Here is a 21,912-nt window from a genome sequence, read left to right as displayed (position 1 = left end):
ATATATATATATATATATACATATATATATATATATGTATATATATATATATATATACCTTGAAAGAAAAGTAATATCCTGAACAAGTTCCTTTAGGCTTAAGCAAATAACACAAAAAGAAAAATGCACATTTATCATGATAAATTATTGTTTTTCCCATACTAGTATTCCTCAAGGTGTAGAACAAAGGAAGAGTCTCTTTCAAATAAAGCTCGTCATTTATTTTATCACCACTTTTGGAAGACCTTTTGACATATTGCTTGATAAGGATCCTCCCCCTCTCAACAGTAGCCAGTAGCCGTGGCTCAATGTGGTGCCTCCCTCCTATCATCCTTCTCCAAAAAGACTCTAAACACTTTGATGGAGTAAATTTGCATGTTTGTTGCCTCCCTAGTATCATCCTTGTCCAAAAGACTCAAAACACTTTGATGGAGTAAATTTGCATGTTTATTTGCTATAATTTTGAATTAGAGGAGTTTAAATGAGTTCAAGATTATCCCCTATATTCTTTCTCTTCTATCATCCTTAGTTAACCTATCAAAGATTTATAAATGACCAATCTCGAAAGTCATTTAGAAAGGCATTATTTTTATAAACCAATCTCTTGATATGTGATTGAATTCTAGTTTTATTTTTTATTATTTAAGTTAATATTTCTATAAATCAGATTTTTAGTACCTTCTCTCTCTCTCTCTCTCTCTCTCTCTCTCTCTCTCTCTCTCTCTCTCTCTCTCTTTGCTTTATTATTTTTATTTGTCACCCACCTAACCGTCTCTCTCTTCATATTAACCATCCGTTGTCCTACATCATTATCTTTCTACAATAACAACATTATATTATATTACTTACTCAAGAGGAAAAAGAAAAATAGTATCAATAGATATTAAACTTTAAATTGGTTGCTAAAAAAGAGTAATAATGGATGGCGTGATTCTATATTTTTTTGACAAAATTGATGAAATTTGATACTTATGCACTTTACACCGAGATAATTAAAATGATATATTTGAGTGTGGATGATAGTGAATCGGATATATTATCCATAGACTTTTCAATTGGCTTATAAAGCATTTCTTAATTGGGTTGGAGATGGTTACAATAATAACATCATAATAACTTGAACTATTTAGGATCAGCTATCTGATTCTTTGTTGCCATTATATTTCATCAAAATCATAGTCTTAGTTAAATCAAGAGTATTTAGACCTTTATAGATTTGAAATCTATACAAGTAGAAAAGTGAATTTTTGAATTTCATTTGAAACCATAAAAATATGAGTTAAAATTCATTATCTTTCCAACATCATAACATGTCAATTTCTTTAGGTATTATTATACTACCAAAACATCTTTAACACTTTTAGCATCATATAATGTAAATTTCAACTAATAATTAACTTACAGTAGTTATCTCAGATGGACTACAATCACACATGAGGAAATATAATAAAATTTAAATTTACAAGGATAAATAAATAAATAAATAAAACATTGAGTTTATAGGTATCAAACATGCAATTTGGCTTTAAATATGTATGTACCGGTGAGGCAGGACCCAATTTAAGACACAAGTCACTAAGCGCACCGACCCTGTGGACCCACCTCCATGCACGTTCGTCCCCACCCGTACGATAGGGTGGAAATCGAGTCACTGTGCGTAGTGTTTCCTCACTTATTAACTTACGTGGGGCCCAACAATTCTTCATTTCAGAATCAATGGACGGCTGCCACGTGATGTCGACGTGAAGGTCCTGCGTCATGATTCGTGCAGAGTTTCCCTCTTCCGCGTCTTTATATACCCACTCCATTTTCCCTGCAACTGTACTCGCACCCTTACCTCTCTCTTCACCTTCTCAGCGTTAGCGGCGATGTGGTCACCGCCCTTGGCCTCAACGGACCTGGACGCCGGATCTCCGCCCTTCGGTCGGCTGCTTCCACGGCGAAGCACGCTGGTGACGGTTGCCAGCCGCCAGCCCTCCCCGTTCCGCCCCTCCTCCTCCGCCGTCCCGTTCTCCTGGGAGCACCGGCCGGGCATCCCCAAGACCCCCGCCCGCTCGTCGGCCCCCCTCCTCCTCCTCCCCCTCCTCCCCCTCCCTCCCCCTCTCCGACCCACCCCCGCCGGCTCCCGCAAGAAGCGCGCCATCGCCTCCCCCGCCACCGCCGCCGTCGCACCCGACCCCTTCGCGGCCGCGCTCGCGGAGTGCGCCAAGGCCCCGCGGGGGCCCTCCATCGAGGAGCTCTTCTCTCGGAGAGCCTCGTCCGTGGACCGGCCCCGAAGGGGCCCCGCGTCGTCGTCCATCTCCGACCGCCTCGGTCTCTTCGGTCTCCACGCCTCGTGCAAGGCGACGTGCGCCGTGGCGGAGTCGGCCGTCCACGTCCCCCGGTCCGCGATCCGAACCGGCGCTTCGTACGGGCCATTGAACCGCCGGCCCATTAGTCACCGACCCGGTCCAAAGAAATAATGCTTCGTGAGGCATGCAATGTACTGTGTGATTAATAGTTATTGTCCCTACCACGGCCCTTTTCCTTTGTTTCCTTTCTCTATAGCTAGGAACTTAATATGATATAGAAGGAATAAGTTGGCCTAACAAGAACCGTCAACACATGAGATGAGATCAAGATCACTGGGAACACATGATGATTGATGTACTGTAGTTGTTGTCTGTAGTCTAATTAGCTCCTGTGTGTGTGTATATATATTTTAATTCCTCGAGCGGATTGCAATGTTGTGAGATCATTGGTGGAGTAGTTTGATTTGGGTAGCATGGTAAGCTTTTTATATAGAAGACAGTACAACACAAGATAAGGGGTGGGTTTGTCGGAGATCGGATCATTAACACCACATCATGGCTCAGATATAGTCATCCACTGTTCATTGATTCTGTCGGTGGTGAATGGAGTTATTAATCATTATTGTTTATTATGTGAATTCCCGACAAGATTGTCCTTAAGAAACATTTAGAAGCGTTGTAAATGTAATATATAATATATCACACCAATTCAAACATTTTTGACTCTGATGGTACCACCTAACTGTACTCACCATCTTCGTCGTTGGTGCGAGGAGTCTTCTATTGCATGGCCACCGTGTCGATGACATCTGGCCGCTGTGGATTGTGACGGCCTCATTGATCGTGGGATCATGTTTTGCTGATACTTCATGGTTTTCTGATGTCGTCCAATCGATCGATCATATCGAGCGCTTTCATCTTGTCGATGTCGAAGTCGATGACAGGAAGCAACCATGGCACGAAGAAATCCTTCTTGCTGCAGCTGGTTGGTGAATGGCTGTTGCTCTTGCTCAACCTGCTGTGCTTGCCTGACTTCGTCTTGGCCGTGTCAAACTCCTGACTCCTGCTGATTCCAGGAGTTAGCTTCCTGAAGTTCACACACTGCAGCATTTCTTGGTCTTCTTGGGTGAGCGTGGAAGATGGCACACTAGGTTTTGTGGCCGGCGACGTTGTGGTTAAGAGCTGTGCCGGAGAACAAACTGGAGATTTGATCGGAGACCTGATCCCTCCACTCCCAGGCTTCGAGCGACGGACAAGATGGTGAAGCCACATCAATAAGTCGAGAATGTAGGCTTCGGTCTTGTCCTTGTCCGCATGATGGAATGTCTCCATCCGCGTCAACTCTATCTGACCTGATGGCTTTCGGTTTACCTCGGACCTGAAAGATATGCAATCATCTAAATTTTCCAACATGGACGAGCCAGAAATACTGTGTAACACAAGGCCAGCACTGATCAGCTGATAAAAGAAACCAGAGATGGAAGTAATCACACTTTGAAATCTTACCCGGTGTTAGCCCACTCGCCGACCCAACCAAAACCATGATGAGCCCTGTATAAGTTGCAGCAATTAATGCAAATATAAGCACACATCACTAGGAAAGTTTAGAAGTCGGAGGATTAATTGCATGGTTAACTAAATTACTTGGTTGTGTTGTTGGCAATTGGCACAAGCCACCGCAAAGATATTTCCATCTCTGCTCTGATTTGAGGAATGGTAAGCTGCAAAAGTTAAAGAAAACATAAGCATGCAACCAAAAAATATAATTTCTTCACTAAATTTTGTATTACTGCCTAACCACCAAATTAATAATGAATTCTTTAGCAGAGTGAGCTACAGATTTTTAACAATCAAGTACCTCTTCCTTGATTTGAAATGATTGCAACCTTGAACGGAATGCATGTTTTATTGTTGGGGGCAGTCCTTGGTATAGTGATTCCCTTGTATTTGTTGGTACACAGCTTGACCGAGAGACCTACTTATGACTAATGGTTAGCAGATACCAAGGTTTAAAAACACATGTAAACATTTATCACATTCATATGCATTTTGTCAAGATAATTTCAACACTCAATGATTTTTGTGATGCAGATCTTGCGCACCATAAATGGTGCTTTGTCAGCAATTACTAGTTCACAACAGAGATAGTTATCATAGGCTATTCACAAGTTTAAATGGTTTAACCATAATTGTAGTGGGGAATTCATCTTTTGAACATAGTCTACAAAAGCTACTGGGAGGTGAACAAGGAATGTTTCATGGTAACTCAACACTACCAAAGTCATGAGTTGAACCACTTCAGTCCGACACCTGCAACATGAAAAACTAGGGGTACTGAGCAGGGCATAGTGGTATCTTTAGTGTCAAGTTCCAAAGGAACTGAACCAGGTTTCTCCCAGGCTGAACCAAATAGTCCATTCCAAATTTTACTTGAGACAAGTTGAGTATAGGCTTTGAGAACCTGCAACTGCTTCACTTCCCAAGAGAACATGAGCACGACCCGTCTGACCATGAAGGCAGTGACGGAAGAGAGAATGGAGCATCAGAGGAGAGAACCAAAGGGCTGATGCATCTTGACCAGTTCTTTCTCATTTTGTATTTTTTTGCTTCCCAATGGGCCAGCATAACACTGCATGCCAAGTGTTGGCATGGCATGACAATATGTGCCGTTTAGGTGTTCAGCCAACATGGATGGCTGGACTGGAAGTATACAAAGAAAAAAAAATTTGACAAAATAACTGTATCAAGATTAAGAAACACTGGTCTAGATAGGCAACTGTGATTCTAAGCAACTTCAAAAATATTTCAAGAAAGAACTTAAAGGATGATACATTTTCCATGTAATAAAAAAATGTTAAGCACCGAATAAAAGTGTAAAGCAGAAAAAGCAATATTGGATGTCTTAGGAATCCAGATGAAGCCAATGACTCACAAGGGTGTCTATCTGAGTGATGATATTTGCATAATGTAGTGCCAGGCCAGCAGGTCCCAATCTTTCTTGATTCTTCATAGTCTCTTCTGTTGGTTTATCAGTATCTAAAGTTTTATAATTAAAAAAAAATATTCAGCAAGAGCAAACAATTAGCATGTACAAGTAACAACCAACCTCACATGAACTAGAAGTAGTGGTGTCGTAAATCCTTTTAGCCTTTTGTTGCTAGTGCAAAAGAACCTTTTTATCTATGTTACTTGAACAAGTAATGAAAATTGAAAAGAATTGTGCTATGAAACTAAGGCCAGCAATCTTGATACTTCAAGCATAATGACCAAAAAAGGATTGATAAATGGAATGATGCTTAAAGCAACATCCTGAAATATTTGCACAATTAACAGAAAATTGTTTATTTGCTAAAGCATTAAAAGTTATGCTGATAATTATAACTAATATTCCAAGAGATATTTTCATTGGTGAAGAAATACATTTAACTTGAATATCCAGGTACCAGGATATGAGAATCATAAGGATGTCTAGTGCACCTTGAAAAACAAGAGTTTATCCACACAAGACTTTTAGATTAGAATAGTTCAAAAGTTCAAGATAAATATCCATCATGAAGTGTCAAAAGACAAAATGCCACTCAGTGCGTAAGGCTCTGGGCATTATAGTCTACAAGAAAGGTTAGACATACTGACATACAACATTAAGTGTGCATGCATAGAGCTAGCAATCATGGTTAAGGAAACTTTGAGGTCCAACTGGCAATCTACTTAGGTTAATATTGGAGGTTCATATGGATAACCTAGGGTAGGTTTGCAATCAACTTGTTTTGTGATTGCAAAATGCCAGGGCTATCACCTTAAATAAACATAACAAACCTGCTTCCCTACTTGTGGATTCAAGTCTTTGTTTACTCTGTCTTCATCCTTATTTTCTTCTAATTGCTCTGTGGTAGTCCTCCAAATTTTGCATCAGATATGATTGCCTTGTACCTAATAAGTTAAGATTTTTCCTTGGTGCAAACTTCTTCCTTAATATAGATTTCATAGCAATTCAGTCTCCAAGATAAAGCACATTAAAAACTGAAACAAATCCCTCCATATTAAAATAATAACCAAGGGCAAGACTAGCTCTATTAAATAAATACAAACTCATCAACTTATATATAGTAAAGAATTAGTATTACTTCTTATCAATTATAAAAATACCAGCTGGTACATATTTACCAGCCAGTATTTATCAGCCAAATAAATTCCAATATGGCAGGCCTATGCTAAGCTGTTTGCTCATACCACCACCTAAATATTGGTAGTAAAACTGTGTATGTTGGTTGGTGCCAGCCATAGCACCCATATCAACAACACTAGGTCATAGTCAGGCAAAAGCCACAAAACTATTTGAAACAAGCTCTCATTTTTCAGCAGGGCCCCAAAATTCCATCGACCCCTCTCATTCCTGGCGATCCCTCCCCACCACACCAACCAGCTCCTAAAGAGTGGCTAGGATCTGAGATGCAAAGGCCAAAGAAAAAGACCTAGCCTCCTTGTCAACCATGACCACCCTGCTGCTGCAGTAGCAGAAGAACTAATATGGTTTTATTTACACCCTTATTTTCTCATGGAGAATAAAGCTTGTTTTCTTCCTGATTCTGGACTTTTTTTTTGAATTTTTGTCAGCTTACTGGCCATATCACTGGTCATCCAGGTGCTGACACAGTATCTGCATTATACTGATCCAAGCAGGGTCCAGTGATTACTAATATTCAAAGTTTGATTTCTTGTTCTCATTTCAAGTGGGTCATGCCAGAAGTTAATTGAAACATATCAGTTAGTTACAATTCACTGTTAACAAAATCTAAGTGAACCCAAAATGATAAATTGGACATTACGGGTAAGTCAACCTGTAAATCCAATATAGTAAAGCCTACCACAAAACTGCAGATGTGTAAAAGATATGAGAAACTATGTTTTTGAAGATCACAATTAATTCACAAGAGAATTTATGAATAAATAAATAAGCAAGTTAATGATGTCGAAGCTAGTGAAGGGAAATACAAAATGGAACTGAGACAACTTTAAATTTAAGTACCAGCACTTCCAAAGGAATCATGAATCACGAAGTGTAAGAAATGGACAATATCTACAAGCTTCTCCAGCACCTACAATAGAACAATGTCAAAATTTTCCCCCAAAAGGGCAACATAACTTCTAACATCTACAACAAACATCAGATTTTTGTTCCCTAATAGCATCACCATTGTACATGCAGATGGATGCCCAAAAACAAAAAAGACTTTGGTTCTTTATATTATATGGGCAGAGAATAGTGTCATTATAAAAAAACATGATATACCACCAATAAGCAATAACATTACCCGCTGACAATCATTCATGATAATATTATGTCAATGGTACCAACTTACCTCCTCCAAATTCTTGGACCAGAGTGATCTTTTCTTTAATGATTTTACATGCTTTCTTTGGCTCTTCAATTCTTGCCTTAACATTTGGAGAGTATCACCTACATAATCATTAAAAAAATGACATTTAAATGGTGGTTATGAATATAGCATTTCCTGTGAAATTTTTGGTTTTATCTCCAAACATTATCATCACAAATATTAGTCAACGAATAAAATAAATGTTAAAAACACCAAGTCATCTGATTCTTACAGAATATCAGGTTATCTCAAATTAGCCAGATTTTTGCAGTACTTGATGAGGCATAATATTGCCAACTAAAAAGATAGATGTTTCTCCTGTTGTCATTGTTGATATCAGTCAAATGTCCCTTAAGGCACACTCCCAGATAATATGCATCTAAGCAAACCTCGATGTCCGACAGCAAGGAAGAAGATTGACATGTAAACAAGTTTCTGTGTTATGTGCAGCTACTCAGCATGATGGCAACTCTCAGTTAATTTCCTATAATAATTAAAGTGATATTGATACTGAATATATTTAACGTAGTTGCTGGTGCAGATGAAGATGGAGCTTTGACATTATAATAAATTTTGCATGGCATATATTTTTACCATACAATAGCTACTGGTGCAGCTGGAGCTTTGACTCTGCAGAGAAGAGCACCAAATTTGATGGAGGCAATTAGATATAAAAAAGTTATTGTTAGACATCTGGTGAAGGTTCTCTGGACTGCAAAATTGAGTAATTAGATGTAACATTATAAGAGATCAGGAGCTGCCATAGTATCTCGACTGACCTTCGATTGCCAGAAGAGAGTAAGCAGAGAAATAATTGATGTTAGACGAGAGGATGAAGCAGCTAGGTAGAAGTAGAACAACGTGTCAGCAGAATGGAAGTAGAACAAAGTACCAGCAGAATGGAAGTTCACTATTGGTCTTCTTCAATCAGTGCAGGTTGTAAGATTGGTGATGTTAAATAAAAAAATCATGAACTTAGATTAATGGATATATAGAAGGGCTTACATAGAATATCTGAACTAATTTGTTAGACAAAATAAAAGGATCTACTACCCCCTCTGTTATCCAAAATATTAATATGACTATCATACTTTTTGAATAAACAGATGCATACAAGTACCTCTAAGTAATCTAGCACCATTAAACATATACCATAATCAGAAATTAGATAAACAAAGTCCTTACCCAGCGAAGATGGATATTGTGAATGGAAGCAATAAAAAGAATCAAATTTGCATTTCAAAGAATTACCTAACACTCCCAAAGATAGCTATGCTTGTCCAAATGTTCATCTAAAAAGGAAAATTCTAGCAACAAAAAGATAAATGAGAATATGACACTTTAGAAGAGAAATAGACCTCTTTGAACTCCACCTGTGCCACCCTCTTCTTGATTTTTTCTCCTATAATCTTGATCAAATCTATCCAAGGCATGCAACTCATGGTATAATTCCTATACAAACATAAATGAAATTAGCAAGAATAGTTTCAACTTTCAAGAATCAAGCAGAAACCTAAACATAATAATCAAGTTCACCTAAAAATGAATATATTGTACAAGTTAGAAATCATTTAGATACACATTGTGACTCATCTGTTATAACAATAAGAGAGATCACTGATCCAGTACCCCTTAAAAAAACTTTAACAACAGTACTGACTTGTCAAATTGAGTGTTGAAAGAATTCAAAACTCAAATGCATTCCTCAATCAACTTCCAAGCAAACACAAGTAGAATTTCATAGGTTGTGTATGGATCCCATACAATGCTAATTCCTGTTACGCTATAGAGCTGCTTTGTTAGACATAAATTGAACATTCTCTTGTTTGTCTGCTGATAGGATGTCTCTCCTCCTAGTTAGAGCCTTTTTCATGCAAACTGTTCCTCCAAATAGACCATAGAGGGAGAGAGGAAGCTAGGCTAATATGGGGCTAGGAGAAACATCATTCAACCATCCCAAAAGGGCTTACATGATCTCGTAATATATGAGTTGTGAGTAGAAAAGTGTCTCATCACCCCTTCAAAATTCCTTTAAAAAGAAATCTATTATAGGAGTTTTGGAAGAAAAACTTATCCAAACATTTAGACTTCTCAAAATATAAAACCTAATTTTGAAATAACTAGCTTAACCTGCACTATACTCACTTTAGGACTTTAAGATGTTGATTAGTGTCACAACCCGAGAGTAATGGGCTAACTGACTTATCAACTTCGTTTAACCTATACTACTGATCAAAATGCTTAAACTAAAAATAATAGTAGTTCACTCATCAGATCCTCATAAGCCAATTTTAATCTTGCCCACTTCTGATGTGGGACTAATCAAAGTGTTACAATTAGACTTAAAACAGGACTCTTTTAACTAATTAAATTAGATACTAAAAAGAATGATGAAAACCAGCAAATAAAAGAATACCCTATCATATTACTATTAAAGTTGGTTAGGAGGCCTAATCACTCTCTCCTTATCGAAGTTGACAGGGAATGGATTGGGAAGTTCTTTTCTACCCTCATTTTTTATAATGATTGAGTTGGTCAGTTCATGTAGGAGTTCTCCTTTGACTAAGGGATTGTATACCAACACTTACCACATTGGACTAGACTCTTCTGCACTAAATTCTACCAGATTGATAAATTGAAGTGCTGCACAGACTGTCCCATGCTGACCCATAGTTGAGCCTTTTATAAGATCAAGAATAATAATCTTCAAGCCTTCAGGCTTTGGCTATAACCCAGGATGATGGAAGAGGATCAAGATCAGGCCATATCCATTCTTTCTTGTAAGTGAAAAATTGTGACTTCAACTACCAAAGAAAATTATATAATCACAATGACATTTCTTGGAAGACCAAGAATCATCATGTTTCATGCACCAATATCATAAAATGGCTTGGATGACTGATGCCCAAGAACTAGATACTGTGCTGACTGATACATGCCAATCGCATTGCCAGAAGCATGTACACACACAAATTTCCATGACAAAAGTTGAAAGGACCAAGAATCATCGTGTTTCGTGTACCAATATCATAAAATGTCTTGCATGACTGATGCCCAAGAACTAGATACTCTGCTGACTGATACATGCCAATCGCATTGCCACAAGCACAGGCATGCAAATTTCCATGACAAAAGTTGAACAGACTAATATAGCATGCTTGGTAGGGGCATACCTTGAAAAATATAACATATTTCTTCAGAAGCACAATGGCATAGTTTCTGATGGACTACGGTTTTAAGATTTTGGTACCACAACATACCACAACACCAAGTCCAAGAGAAATATCCTTTTGAGAGAACGATGCATGGCTGATAACTTCTCATTTTATAAACAAAGAAATATGTGGAAAACCTAATTTGCTCATGGTTTTAATTGTTAACAATCCTTGAGTTCCCAAACCATCTACTTTCGGTGCACAATTCCTCTACTACAAAAAAGCACATAATCTCAAGCATGTCCAAAAACCTAAAGCATAATAAGCATAAACCATTACCTGACATGAGCATGATAGTTGGCAGAGCTAATTTGCATACATGATAACAAATGATAACTATCATATTATGCTAATAGGAAGAGAAGAATACTTCCACCCACAGCTGTATACTGAGCCAATGTCATCAGTTGCTCCATCGCTATTTTTGCTACTTCTTTCAGCTGACTTTGAGGTGTAAGTTCTGATGCTAGTCTAACATTAATGAACATAAGATCTATGAATTATGTGGACAACTGAATTCATCTAGGTAATTCTATAAAATAAAGTTTGGAATTTTACTTGTCGAAATAGCGCTCCAAGTTGTGCCATTGAGGATCTTTACATCGATTTCCAAAGCGAATGACTTCCTTAGAAAATACCTTCAGCTCTTCCCTGTCGAAATGACATCAAAAAAGGACACACTTTATTTATAAAACGAAATATTGATATTCAATCAATCAATGCTATCATAATTCTGTATATGGTTTATTTGTTAAACAGATAAAAATATCAGAAACCATAAAAAATATATGATTTCTCACTTAGCAATTGATTGAATGAATGAATTATGCAGTTCCAGAATAAGGACCTTTTATCAGCAGCAGAAATCTTTAGTAACTCATCCATGTCTTTGGATATTAAGTATTGCACACCTTCTGATGGAAGTACAACTTCTTTCAAATGCTTTATGTTCTCCATTGAAAGTGATTGCATAAGATTGGAGCCTTTAACTATTGTGTTGGCAACTTCAAATGATAAAATAGATATTTGGTTTCCCTTGGTTGCCACTCCTGATACAAAGCTGCTACTAAGGTGCAAATTTGTCATGCTACTACCAAGTGTGTCCAATACCTCAACTGCTTTGCCGAGCCCAACACTACCTGCCTTGCTCAAAACCAAGCCCACTTCAGAGACCTGAAATACAATACCTTGCAATTAATATGCCTAGTTTACATGTTAGAAGTCTACAGTTAATGAGTTGCAAGAGAAACATGACACATATATAAAGCACAATGTACATATGGAGCACAGTGCAAAAAGTACAACATTTTCTATTAATCTACTACAGGAATTAAAGGATCAATTGAACCAGCAAAAATTATACAGTTAAATGCAGACAGCAAAAACCCTTTTAAAGTACATATCCATCATTAAAGACCAATATGTCCAGTCTACTTATGCAAGAAGCTAGATCATTTTTGTTTCGTTGCTCCTAAAACAGACTTCCATATAACATTAGAAGGGAACATGTGTTCTGCAACTCACTAAAAATTCACCGATCAAATCAGTAGAATATGTATTGCTTAACTGTGACAAATTCAGTTATGCTAGCCAGGATGTGAAGTTTATAGTAACACATAGTTTTATACACAAAGATCATATTCCTACTGCAGAATTTTTAGCCTAAGCTAGCACAATTGATGAAACTTGTTTCGAAAGCATATAACTATAACCAGATACATGAAAGGTGGTTCATTAAAAATCCATGAATGAGAAGGTCCTAACTGTATATATCGATTATAAACTAAAAGTGAAATGGCAACAATGTAGTATAACTAGGGACCATGAAGAAAAAAATTTAGTGGTTAAACATATATGACAAGTTTAAAAAGCATTCTAACCATTTACACTGGCAAGTCAGTATGCCACTCTTGAATTTCTTTCTTAGACAGTCAAGTTTCTCTCATTCAAGAAATGAACCTCTTTCATGTTGTGAAGTTGATTTTAAAATAACAAAACATATAATAGGCTCTCATGAAATTGTTTATGCTGTCATTGTTATGAGACACACAATGCAATGCAGCTTTAATAGCATCAGCATTTACCCTTGAGGTGCAATGAAGTTTATAGCAAAGAAACAAGGTATGTGCTAATAGCATGTGTCATAATCTAAACATTGCATTGTGTGTCTCTCATGAAATTGTTTATGCTGTCATTGTTATGAGACACACAATGCAATGCAGCTTTAATAGCATCAGCATTTACCCTTGAGGTGCAATGAAGTTTATAGCAAAGAAACAAGGTATGTGCTAATAGCATGTGTCATAATCTAAACATGAACTGAGTCTATGACTAGAATGGAGGCAGTCAATCTGGCATGGAAGTGGGAATCTAGATTGCTTAAAATGATTAGTTATATATTCGGATTAAAGGCCCTTGTAATCTTCTCGTCAAGGATATTCCACTCAAGTGATGAGGAAAAAAATAAGGGGTATACAAATATCAAAACTACCGACAAAAAAACAAAAAACACCAAATGTCTTATATAAGATGACAGTGAAGCTGTTGACAACCAGCATTAACCTTGTATATTCAAATAATTTATTGTGTCTGCTCGTAAGAACATATAAAATTCAGATTCCATCGCATATATGCCCAAAGTAACTTATGAATTAATGAGGTACATGAGATGGCACATCTTATTACCTATAAACAAATAAAATTGGAACCCATATGAGGTTTTTAACTAATGGGGCACATAATGATCATGAAACTGAGAACAAAGACTGAATAGCTCCAGCATATCATCATAGGTGACCAAATTGCAAATAATAATAATAATTCTTATCTTGTCAAAATATGCATAATTATAAACTCCATTAAATAGTTAGTCTTTCCCAAGAGTTCCAAAACTTAGCATCCTTCTGGTGGTGCATCCAGATGGCAGTCGATTTATATAAGTACACTATTTATTTTCCTCATGATTCTACATGTAGCAACATAAGACAAGCTGGTATTTTGGCTGAGAAAGTATCGGGCATGCAATACATGTGAACCATGCAATGTCACATCAGCGATGTGAATGGCAGCATGAAAATGCCTACATATGAGTCCAGCATCAACATGGATACTTGACCATTGCTTGTAACCCTTTGACATGTGGCAAACAAACCTGATTTTTCCCTACCTTCAGTTCAAGTTCTCTGCAATATTAGCCTGCTGGGATCATCCTATAAATAAAGAAACAAGGGAAAGATACTTATATCATAGTTTTGGGTTCTAAAAGAAGCTTTTGTTTGGAGATGGATGAGGCAAGGATAAACTTCATACAGACTTTGGAGCTTTCATGGCTCATGTTGATCAGTGGTACCATGTTGCACTACCATTTTAAGATTTTCTGCAATCACAATAACAACTTCAGCATGAAGTTAAACAATATACTTGTTCTAGAGCACCAAATAGAAAATTGAGTGATGAGACAGCAAAATTCAACTACATTCATGACATTCTTGGACTGATTCATCTCAACTGAGTGATCATGGCCCAACCACCATGTGAAGTATTTTGCATTATTTGCAATCTCACCAAACTCATATAATCCAGAAGAAACACACCAGTACTCCTTATCATTCAATCAAAAACAAGAAAACTATCATGAGTTGAACTTGCCTTCGTAGTTCCAGACTTTCCAGAGGAGGGTTTAGACTTCGTTGAGCTAGAATTTTGTGAGATATCCCTGAAAAACTGCAGTTCAGTGGCATCAGCAGCGTCTGAAAAGTTTCCGGTGTGTGTTATTGTGCAATCACGGAAGGAAAAGGAATGTTCTTGCAGCCGCTTCTCCATAGCTTCTTCTGCTAGAGAATTAGACAAATCCTCCTGCCTTTTACTATGGAATTGACTCGGTATTGGCTGACCCCTGAATCCACTAGGATCGAGAGTATCGCTGGGCGATTTATCCACAGCTGACCTTTTTGAGCAAAGCCCACCCATTTTTCTGAACGCCTATCAAATCTCAATTCTTCCTTTCCTTTTCCAGACACATTTTTTTTGTCAATTTTCCAACAAATATTGCCACAATATGCGATCTTCAAACGACACCGATCTCGTGGAGAATTAAAAGCAAATCCGATTTAAATACCTGCCACAGCTTTGGCAGATGGAACACACCGACTGCAGCTCCTAACGACATAAAGGAAAAAAAAAATTCTGGATTTAGAATCTGATGCTAAATCCCAGCCCGAAACAATCGCCGGATCCGAAACCAAACCGGTGCGGAATCGAGAAACGCCTAAAAAAGATTGGATTTCTCAAGCACCTAGCAGCAGAAAACCATCCAAAATATCAAGGGAGAAAAGAGACCGCACCTTTGCGGACCGATCCGAAGCGGCAAGAAAAAGATGGCGAGAGACAAGATCCAATCTTTACGCTTCCACGGCACCAGGAGCTGGCAAAAAGACCGGGGAGAGGTTTCTGCGATGCGTCGCAGCAGCAGCAGTCGAGAGAGAGAGAAAGGGAGAGAGACAAACCACTGGAAACACAGCTAAATTCCACACTGAAGTGGAGCTGGTCAAACCCAAACACCCTCAAGTCTTATAAAAACGATCAAGAAGGCCAAGAAGCTTGGATTTTTTTTCTCCAAGCACTTAATATTAGAAAAAATCCCATACACCAGGGGGAAGAAAAAATGCCGCACCTTTGGTCTGCAAGAAAACGGCGAGAGCGACCCAGTGACTGATCGATCGATGTATCGACCGGTCGATCAAGATCCAATCTTTATGCTTCCCACGGCATCAGGAGGACCCAGGACAAATACATCCCTGTGATGCTTTGCTGCGACAGCCGAGAGAGGAGTCCGACCACCGGGAAACACACGAGCCAAAACCCATCCGCTGCCGCGGAGCTGGTCAACCCTCCGAGTCTTCTTTACTCCTCCCCGACCTCACACCATCAAATTCCCCTCCTTGATAAGCTCGCCTACTGTGTCCTGCTGCTGACTTTGGCTTTCGCAATTACTCCAGAAGATAAAATTTGATTAGGGTTGGGAAAAGGTTCCATTTTTATCATGCAATAGCTTCCATAAGCATCGGCATTGAGCTGACTCACCCTGCAAAAGCTTAGAATCTCATATATCAGTCTCTTCCTTACAATGTTTACCCACACTTGTCCTATGCAAGATCTATAGTTATATTATTTGTTCTCATTAACAACTATGTGAGGATAGACAATTCTCGGTCCAATAACGTGTTATTTCGGGAACATCATCTTGCCGTGTTATGTATGGGTTAATATGGAGTAAAGTATTTCTTTTCTGAGAAAAGAGAGAGAACAACTTGTTGACTCCGCCAATTCCACTCGTTCATCATTTCTCCTTTCGGATGCAGCGTTGCTGAGGCGTCACGTAATGGCTTTTACGAGGATCCCCAAGAAACAGGATTTTGGCCTCCAAATAGTCAAAGCACTCGATAGCTTCTCCAGCAAGCAACAGTGGTTTGATCTCAGAAACAGGGACCAAAGAAAGCTTTCCGGGAGACGGGTAGAATATGGAAGCAGAGGCATTGACCGTTGTTGTTCATGTCAGATGCAACCAGTTGTTCAAATAGATTTCGAGCTAGTAGTAATCCAGATGTAATTTACAGACAATAAAACTACAACATTCTAAATTCTTGTTCATGTCAGAAGCATTTGTGCCATCATAAACTAGCAGGATTAAGTACAATGGTAGGCGAGAATCAGCATCTCCTTAAAAGACTTCAGATACCCACAGCTGAAAGTTTTGGTCAAATAGCAGCTAACCCGGGAGGAAGGACATTGCTCTTCTTAAGTCCAGAGATGGGGTAGATTCAGGGAAGCCACTGCCTTTTGGAATCCACAAACCACTTTCATGGGGAAGCAGTACCTTTGGGTCTTTGCCCTTTCTGTCATTAACATTTTCTGCAGCCGTAGTTTCTTTCTTTTTCTTCACAAAATCGAAGAATTCTGCGACTTGCCGAGCATACCTGGATATAAACAATGGACCATCAGAGGATGAGAAATTATAGACGTAAGATAAACAAATCACCTGTTATCGGTCGGGCATTTTAATATCATCTGATAATCTCGGAAGGGAATGCATTAGGGAGATACCCTAAAGTGATGAATTTTATTGTTCAGCCAGCATAACAGAGCTATACAAGGGTGCTTGCCGTACAGCAATCCAAAACCCATGTGCTTGAACCAAACCCAACCGATGCAGATTTAGTTTGGACACCAGCATATATCACACCATCGTATGCAATCCCTGAAGCTTAGTCCAATCTATTAATAAGTACTTCCGAAGATACAACTTCGATTCAAGACAGTTAGACAACCAAACATGGGCTTAGATGCAATTCTCACTTTTTGCTCTTTTACCAAATCATCTCACCCAAGCAAAGTCCCTTAGTCTTACACATGCTACTAAATAGGATAGAGAGGTCCCAGTGCAAAGGTAAGATTGCTATGTTCAACCCGAGGGCAAGAGTTTGAACATCAAGATCTTCACTGATTGTGGATGTAAGACTACAAATACAGTCAACTTGAATTCTCAATTATCTCGTAAGCAACATTCCATCAACTGACAGTTTATGACTAGTTATCTTGCAATTTCTTCAACCATCTACTACACATGTACTCATGTCACACTCATCATATAACATCCTGATTGGTCTCATGATGGAAGTGAGAGATTGTATTGATCTATAGAAGTATATAAATATGTTATCATTAGCTTAAGCATATGTATTTTAAGTTATGTCAATACAAGACACATTGTTACTGAGTCGATTTTCCCATTGGGTTAGGTTGTGAAATCTCGTGCGTACAAGGCTGGAAGTTGATGATATTATCCTAAGAATATTTAATGAATGCAATTCAGCTCTAAACCTTAGAGAATGTTCAGAAATACAAAAAAAAAAAACATGCACACGACAAGAATATTAAGATATCAAACAAAATCTATAAGAGCAGATAAAAGGACAGTATGCAAGTATACCCTTTCCTAAACACAAAAAATCAAATAACTAAACTGCAAAAATTTAGCTACCGCCAGTATCCTTGGGAAGAGGGCGAGACTATTTAACTTACTGTCTTTTAGCTTCAATGTCTTTGCTGAAATCAATGTTGGGTTCACAATCCAGCACCAGAGCTGGAACCTACTCATCAATAAAATTTACTTAGGTCTAACAATGAATTCGTTATAATTAAGGAAAGGCCAAGATGAAAAAGCTACCTTTTGGATGGTTGGATGCATGTGATCGCCTCCTAGAAAGAAAACACGCTCTCTTATATCAGGATGCAGAGAGCTATCCATATGCAGAGGCAACTGACTGACTGAGAGTACACCATTGTTTCCATGTTGAGAAGGAAACAACCAGCTTTCATGTTTCTCATGTAGATCTCTCAGGTACTGTAGGCTAACACCACCTTCTTCAGCTCTATTACGTGACATCATTCTTTTATGGCAAGTGTCAGGGCTAGCTCTAAGATAAATGAACCCGTCAGGGATTAACCCTGGAAGGCATGATATGACAGGATCAAACCATGAATCATATATGCTAATTTCCATCTCATTCATCCATTTGGCCTCATAAACAGCACGTACAAAGACCTGCATATAAAGACATTAAAAAGCAGAGAAATTACACAAATGTCATGTCAAACAAAAACATTGTGTGATGGAGAAGCTAGTTATGCCCATGTTTGTAATCTATTATAATATATGCTCACCATTTTATCACTGAAAACACTTCTTTCCATCAACCTAAGAGGCTTGATTCCACCAGACGACTCTCTTTCCTGCATGACCCTAGTTACAAATACATAATTCTGGAAGGTGTAGGCATACCTCTGTGGTTCAGCATAGAAGGCATCCAGTATATTAAAGTGATCAGGACCAATATCCTGCCACTTGTCAATAGGTTCTGGAACTATTTCTACAAGATCACGTAATTCAATTGTTTCATGAGCTATTCTTTGTAAGAACGTAGTCTTCCCAACACTGATATTGCCTTCAACACAAAATGTAAGCCTATTCTTCTGTGAAAGCTTCATGGTAGACTCCATGGTATCCCCTTCTAACTCTTCATCCACTTGTTCCTTGATAAAGGAGGTTATACTCTCTGCATGGCTTTTATGGATAATTCCTACAGAGCTCTGTAAGTATTCAATCATCTTATCGCTGGATTTGCCAACAAACTGTGAGGGGACCAATATTAAAGTCATATCAGAATGGAAAAGTACCACTTATATACAGACCAGAAATGTAAAATTCAATTATGTAATTTGGAGAATTTGTCATAGCAATTTACAAAGTCGCAGATACGAGTGCAGTAGCATGATCCATCAAACAAAAAAGAATGCAAATGGACATGTTAACACAAAGTTTAGGAAACATTAAAAAAAAATACATGATCCACGATATGCGCCAATACTAGAGCAAAAAGGAATTTGGAGCATATATTACCCGTTGAAGGAACATTAAAGAATGAAATGGCACCAATCCAAATCTCCAAATCGTTTCTCTCGTTTACCACTTGACAAACAACTGAACCTTGTCTATAAAAATTAATACAAATAGTTAAATTACTATCTCCATCAACCACAACTCCAGCACCCAAAATAAAAGATAATTAGTTAAATGATTGTCTCTACCTACACCAACTCCAAGAATAATAACGACAAAGGGACTGTTCTAGTTCAATCTTTAACCTTTATTTCATATATATGTGCTAATTCAAGGTAACTTTGAGAACTAAACAAAATAATCCAAGTGCTAGAATTAGGTAATGCAGGAACACAATCATATACCTTGTCCACGTAAAGCTGTTTGAGCTGGGCCACGCCCTCGAAACCCTTATCCACCAACTTCCTCAGATTCCGAGGACCAACCCCCGGAATCGCCAACAGTTCTAAGCCCTGTGCTGGAGGCGCACTAGAACCACCGCTCCTTGCCCTCCTCTCCACTGACTTGCCACCAGCCAGAGAAGCCCTCTGCTGAACTTCACTATTCCTCTCCGCACCCGCAACCCCATCCTCCTCCTCTTCTTCGCTGTCCTCCTCGACGGAACCCTCCAAGTCCCCGCCTTTCTCCCGGTTCCTCAGAGCTTCGACCGCCCTAAAGCCCCTCGCCCACCAATCGCGCAAAGAGTGGGCCGAGGCCGGCACTCGGTCCCGCCGAAAGAGGTACGAGCCATCGTCAGCGGAGTGGTATACGGGGGCGTATTTCAGGCGGGCATACTGGCCCGAGCAGAGGATAGCGGCGGAGGGTCGAAGTGGGAGGCGGAGGGCGGGCAACGAAGAGAGAAAGAGGGCTCGGGCGGCACGTGGCTCAAACCAGCCGGCGTTGCAGAGGACGGGGTTTCCACGACAGAGCTTCTGCATAGCTGCCACTCCTGCGACTGGAGTACATGAAGAATCGTACACGCAGAAGAAGGAGAAGAATGAAGAGGAGGACGTGGGATTAGGGTTTTAGGGGGAAATGGCGGGGTTAGGGTTTTGGGAATATTTATTAGTTTCCGGACACGATGGCCGCGTAGGTACGATTAGGAAAGAGAAGGAGAACTGGGGCCCACTGGATTACCCATGTATCCCTAATTCCAAACCAATCATCATATGGGTTTCTTTTGTGGGCTTTTCTCGTGTTGGGTTTGAAAAGCCTTTCTCAAAATTAAATATTATATTCCTGCCAATTAAAATTGCATACGAATTATATTCATGTTGATTTAAACCCATTCCAAGTACTATAAGTCCAACCCTATCAAGCTTGTCAATCCATTGAATGGCCTAAATTTTAATTGGGATTGAATATGAAACACCCATGTTTTGATCACAATGATGTGGAGAAGATCTTAATCAAGCTATACGATAATCTCATCAGATCAGATCGTAACAAATGATATGAGAGAAAGAATGATGTGAAATTGTGTCTCAGGTTTGATCTTGTGATATTTGAAGTGAAAGAGATCTTAAGACTCAGCTTGAGCTATCGAATTAATAAATTAATTATCCCGTAAAATTGAATCATGATATAATCAATAACATGTTTGTATTATCATAAATATTAATCGATCTCTATGCTTATCACTTTGGCATTAAACACAAAAAATAAATCTGGAAAAATGTCTATTGTGCAATAAATGACTCATCTAATAACAAGTTATGCACCATTCTTTTTTGTCTCTGTTGTTAGATAAAAGCATAGTAGCATTCTCAAGCATAGATGAAAGGGTTTGACTTCATCATATGACCAACCAATGGGTTGACTTTATTTTGTCCTTATCCAAATATGAGCAATGCTTCTTTGAGCTGGGAAAACTAACTCCAAATCATAAACTACACACCATTATTCTTCTGTGAATGAAATGAAAACTGCTAGAAAATAAAATACAAGCAAATTGAACCAACTTGCACCATCAAAGTCATATGTTAAACAAGAGAGCGACAATAATTTGATGCAGTCAGTATGATCTCTTCCTATTGACTAAAGTTACCAAAAGATGAATGTTACCAAATGGCCAATTTGCCTAAATTTTACTTCAAGACACATCAAAAGAGAATGCCACTGAACCAGATGAACAACTGTCAAACACAAGCAAATTTTAGATATTTCCATGCATAAATCAAAGCATATCATTCTGCAAGTAACACGGTGTGCCTAAATCTGCACATGCGCTCATCAATTGGATATCCGAAGAGAACTCCGTAACAAAAAAAACTCGAGGAAGATTTGCATCAACAGTTCTGTTAGAATGACCGACAACTACAAAGTTTGCAGGCTACAACAGGGATGTGAAATTATGCCATCCAAACCTGTCAAGCCAATTAGAGTAAAAAAGAAGAAAAAACTGCACAATTTGGTGGCTTCTCTTTCAGCCAAGGTGAACTTTCACTGGTAAACTTCTTTAGTTATCGATAAACTAACAGCAGTCAAGATAAGCAAATGCAATGGTCTCTAAAGCGACCAAGTATTATTGCTTCCAGTTGTAACATTATTGTCAGCTTTCATCCTTTAAATTCGAAAAGGATGAATTAGAA

General features: G+C 38.6%; 2 protein-coding genes across 4 annotated transcripts; both read right to left on the bottom strand.

Moving 5' to 3' along the window:
- Window positions 1-2,888: 2,888 nt before the first annotated feature.
- Window positions 2,889-16,021, bottom strand: LOC135586528 (protein PSK SIMULATOR 1-like). 3 transcript variants are annotated; one of them, XM_065136294.1, is made up of 14 exons: window positions 15,557-16,021; window positions 15,228-15,426; window positions 14,533-15,151; window positions 11,732-12,057; window positions 11,443-11,535; window positions 11,265-11,355; window positions 9,028-9,121; window positions 7,652-7,749; window positions 7,318-7,387; window positions 5,224-5,327; window positions 4,150-4,266; window positions 3,936-4,012; window positions 3,798-3,842; window positions 2,889-3,669 (listed from the first exon to the last, which is right to left on the bottom strand). In XM_065136294.1, the coding sequence occupies exons 3-14, from the start codon at window positions 14,851-14,853 to the stop codon at window positions 3,159-3,161; spliced, it is 1,947 nt and encodes a 648-aa protein (XP_064992366.1). In that variant the 5' UTR covers window positions 14,854-15,151; window positions 15,228-15,426; window positions 15,557-16,021; the 3' UTR covers window positions 2,889-3,158. The 3 variants fall into 3 exon arrangements, with proteins under 3 accessions (XP_064992366.1, XP_064992372.1, XP_064992378.1); XM_065136300.1 differs by having other exon boundaries at window positions 14,533-15,042; XM_065136306.1 differs by lacking the exon at window positions 15,228-15,426 and having other exon boundaries at window positions 14,533-15,042.
- A 430-nt stretch (window positions 16,022-16,451) lies between these two features.
- LOC135629134 (uncharacterized) lies at window positions 16,452-20,368 on the bottom strand. Its single transcript, XM_065136315.1, has 5 exons — window positions 19,687-20,368; window positions 18,607-19,074; window positions 18,110-18,487; window positions 17,965-18,032; window positions 16,452-16,859 (listed from the first exon to the last, which is right to left on the bottom strand). Exons 1-5 carry the CDS (start codon window positions 20,257-20,259, stop codon window positions 16,652-16,654), a joined length of 1,695 nt encoding a protein of 564 aa, XP_064992387.1. The 5' UTR covers window positions 20,260-20,368; the 3' UTR covers window positions 16,452-16,651.
- Window positions 20,369-21,912: the final 1,544 nt, after the last annotated feature.

The sequence above is a fragment of the Musa acuminata genome, chromosome BXJ1-3 (genome assembly GCF_036884655.1).
Source record: "Musa acuminata AAA Group cultivar baxijiao chromosome BXJ1-3, Cavendish_Baxijiao_AAA, whole genome shotgun sequence".
Classification (NCBI taxonomy): domain Eukaryota; kingdom Viridiplantae; phylum Streptophyta; class Magnoliopsida; order Zingiberales; family Musaceae; genus Musa; species Musa acuminata.
Note: the sequence above shows the minus strand (reverse complement) of the source record. Positions and strands in the feature narration are given on the sequence as shown.

Bases quoted from the DNA above. Each gene is read 5' to 3' on its own strand.
- LOC135629134 (XM_065136315.1), bottom strand. From the start codon at position 20,259: ATGCAGAAGCTCTGTCGTGGAAACCCCGTCCTCTGCAACGCCGGCTGG. The intron at 18,488-18,606 runs GTGAGCATATAT...CTTTATATGCAG, and splicing joins GTGTTTTCAGTGATAAAATG to GTCTTTGTACGTGCTGTTTA. The intron at 18,033-18,109 runs GTAGCTTTTTCA...ATTGATGAGTAG, and splicing joins TGCATCCAACCATCCAAAAG to GTTCCAGCTCTGGTGCTGGA.
- LOC135586528 (XM_065136294.1), bottom strand. From the start codon at position 14,853: ATGGGTGGGCTTTGCTCAAAAAGGTCAGCTGTGGATAAATCGCCCAGC. The intron at 11,356-11,442 runs GTAAAATTCCAA...CATTAATGTTAG, and splicing joins TTGGAGCGCTATTTCGACAA to ACTAGCATCAGAACTTACAC. The intron at 4,267-5,223 runs GTGAGTCATTGG...AGTCATAAGTAG, and splicing joins TCACTCAGATAGACACCCTT to GTCTCTCGGTCAAGCTGTGT.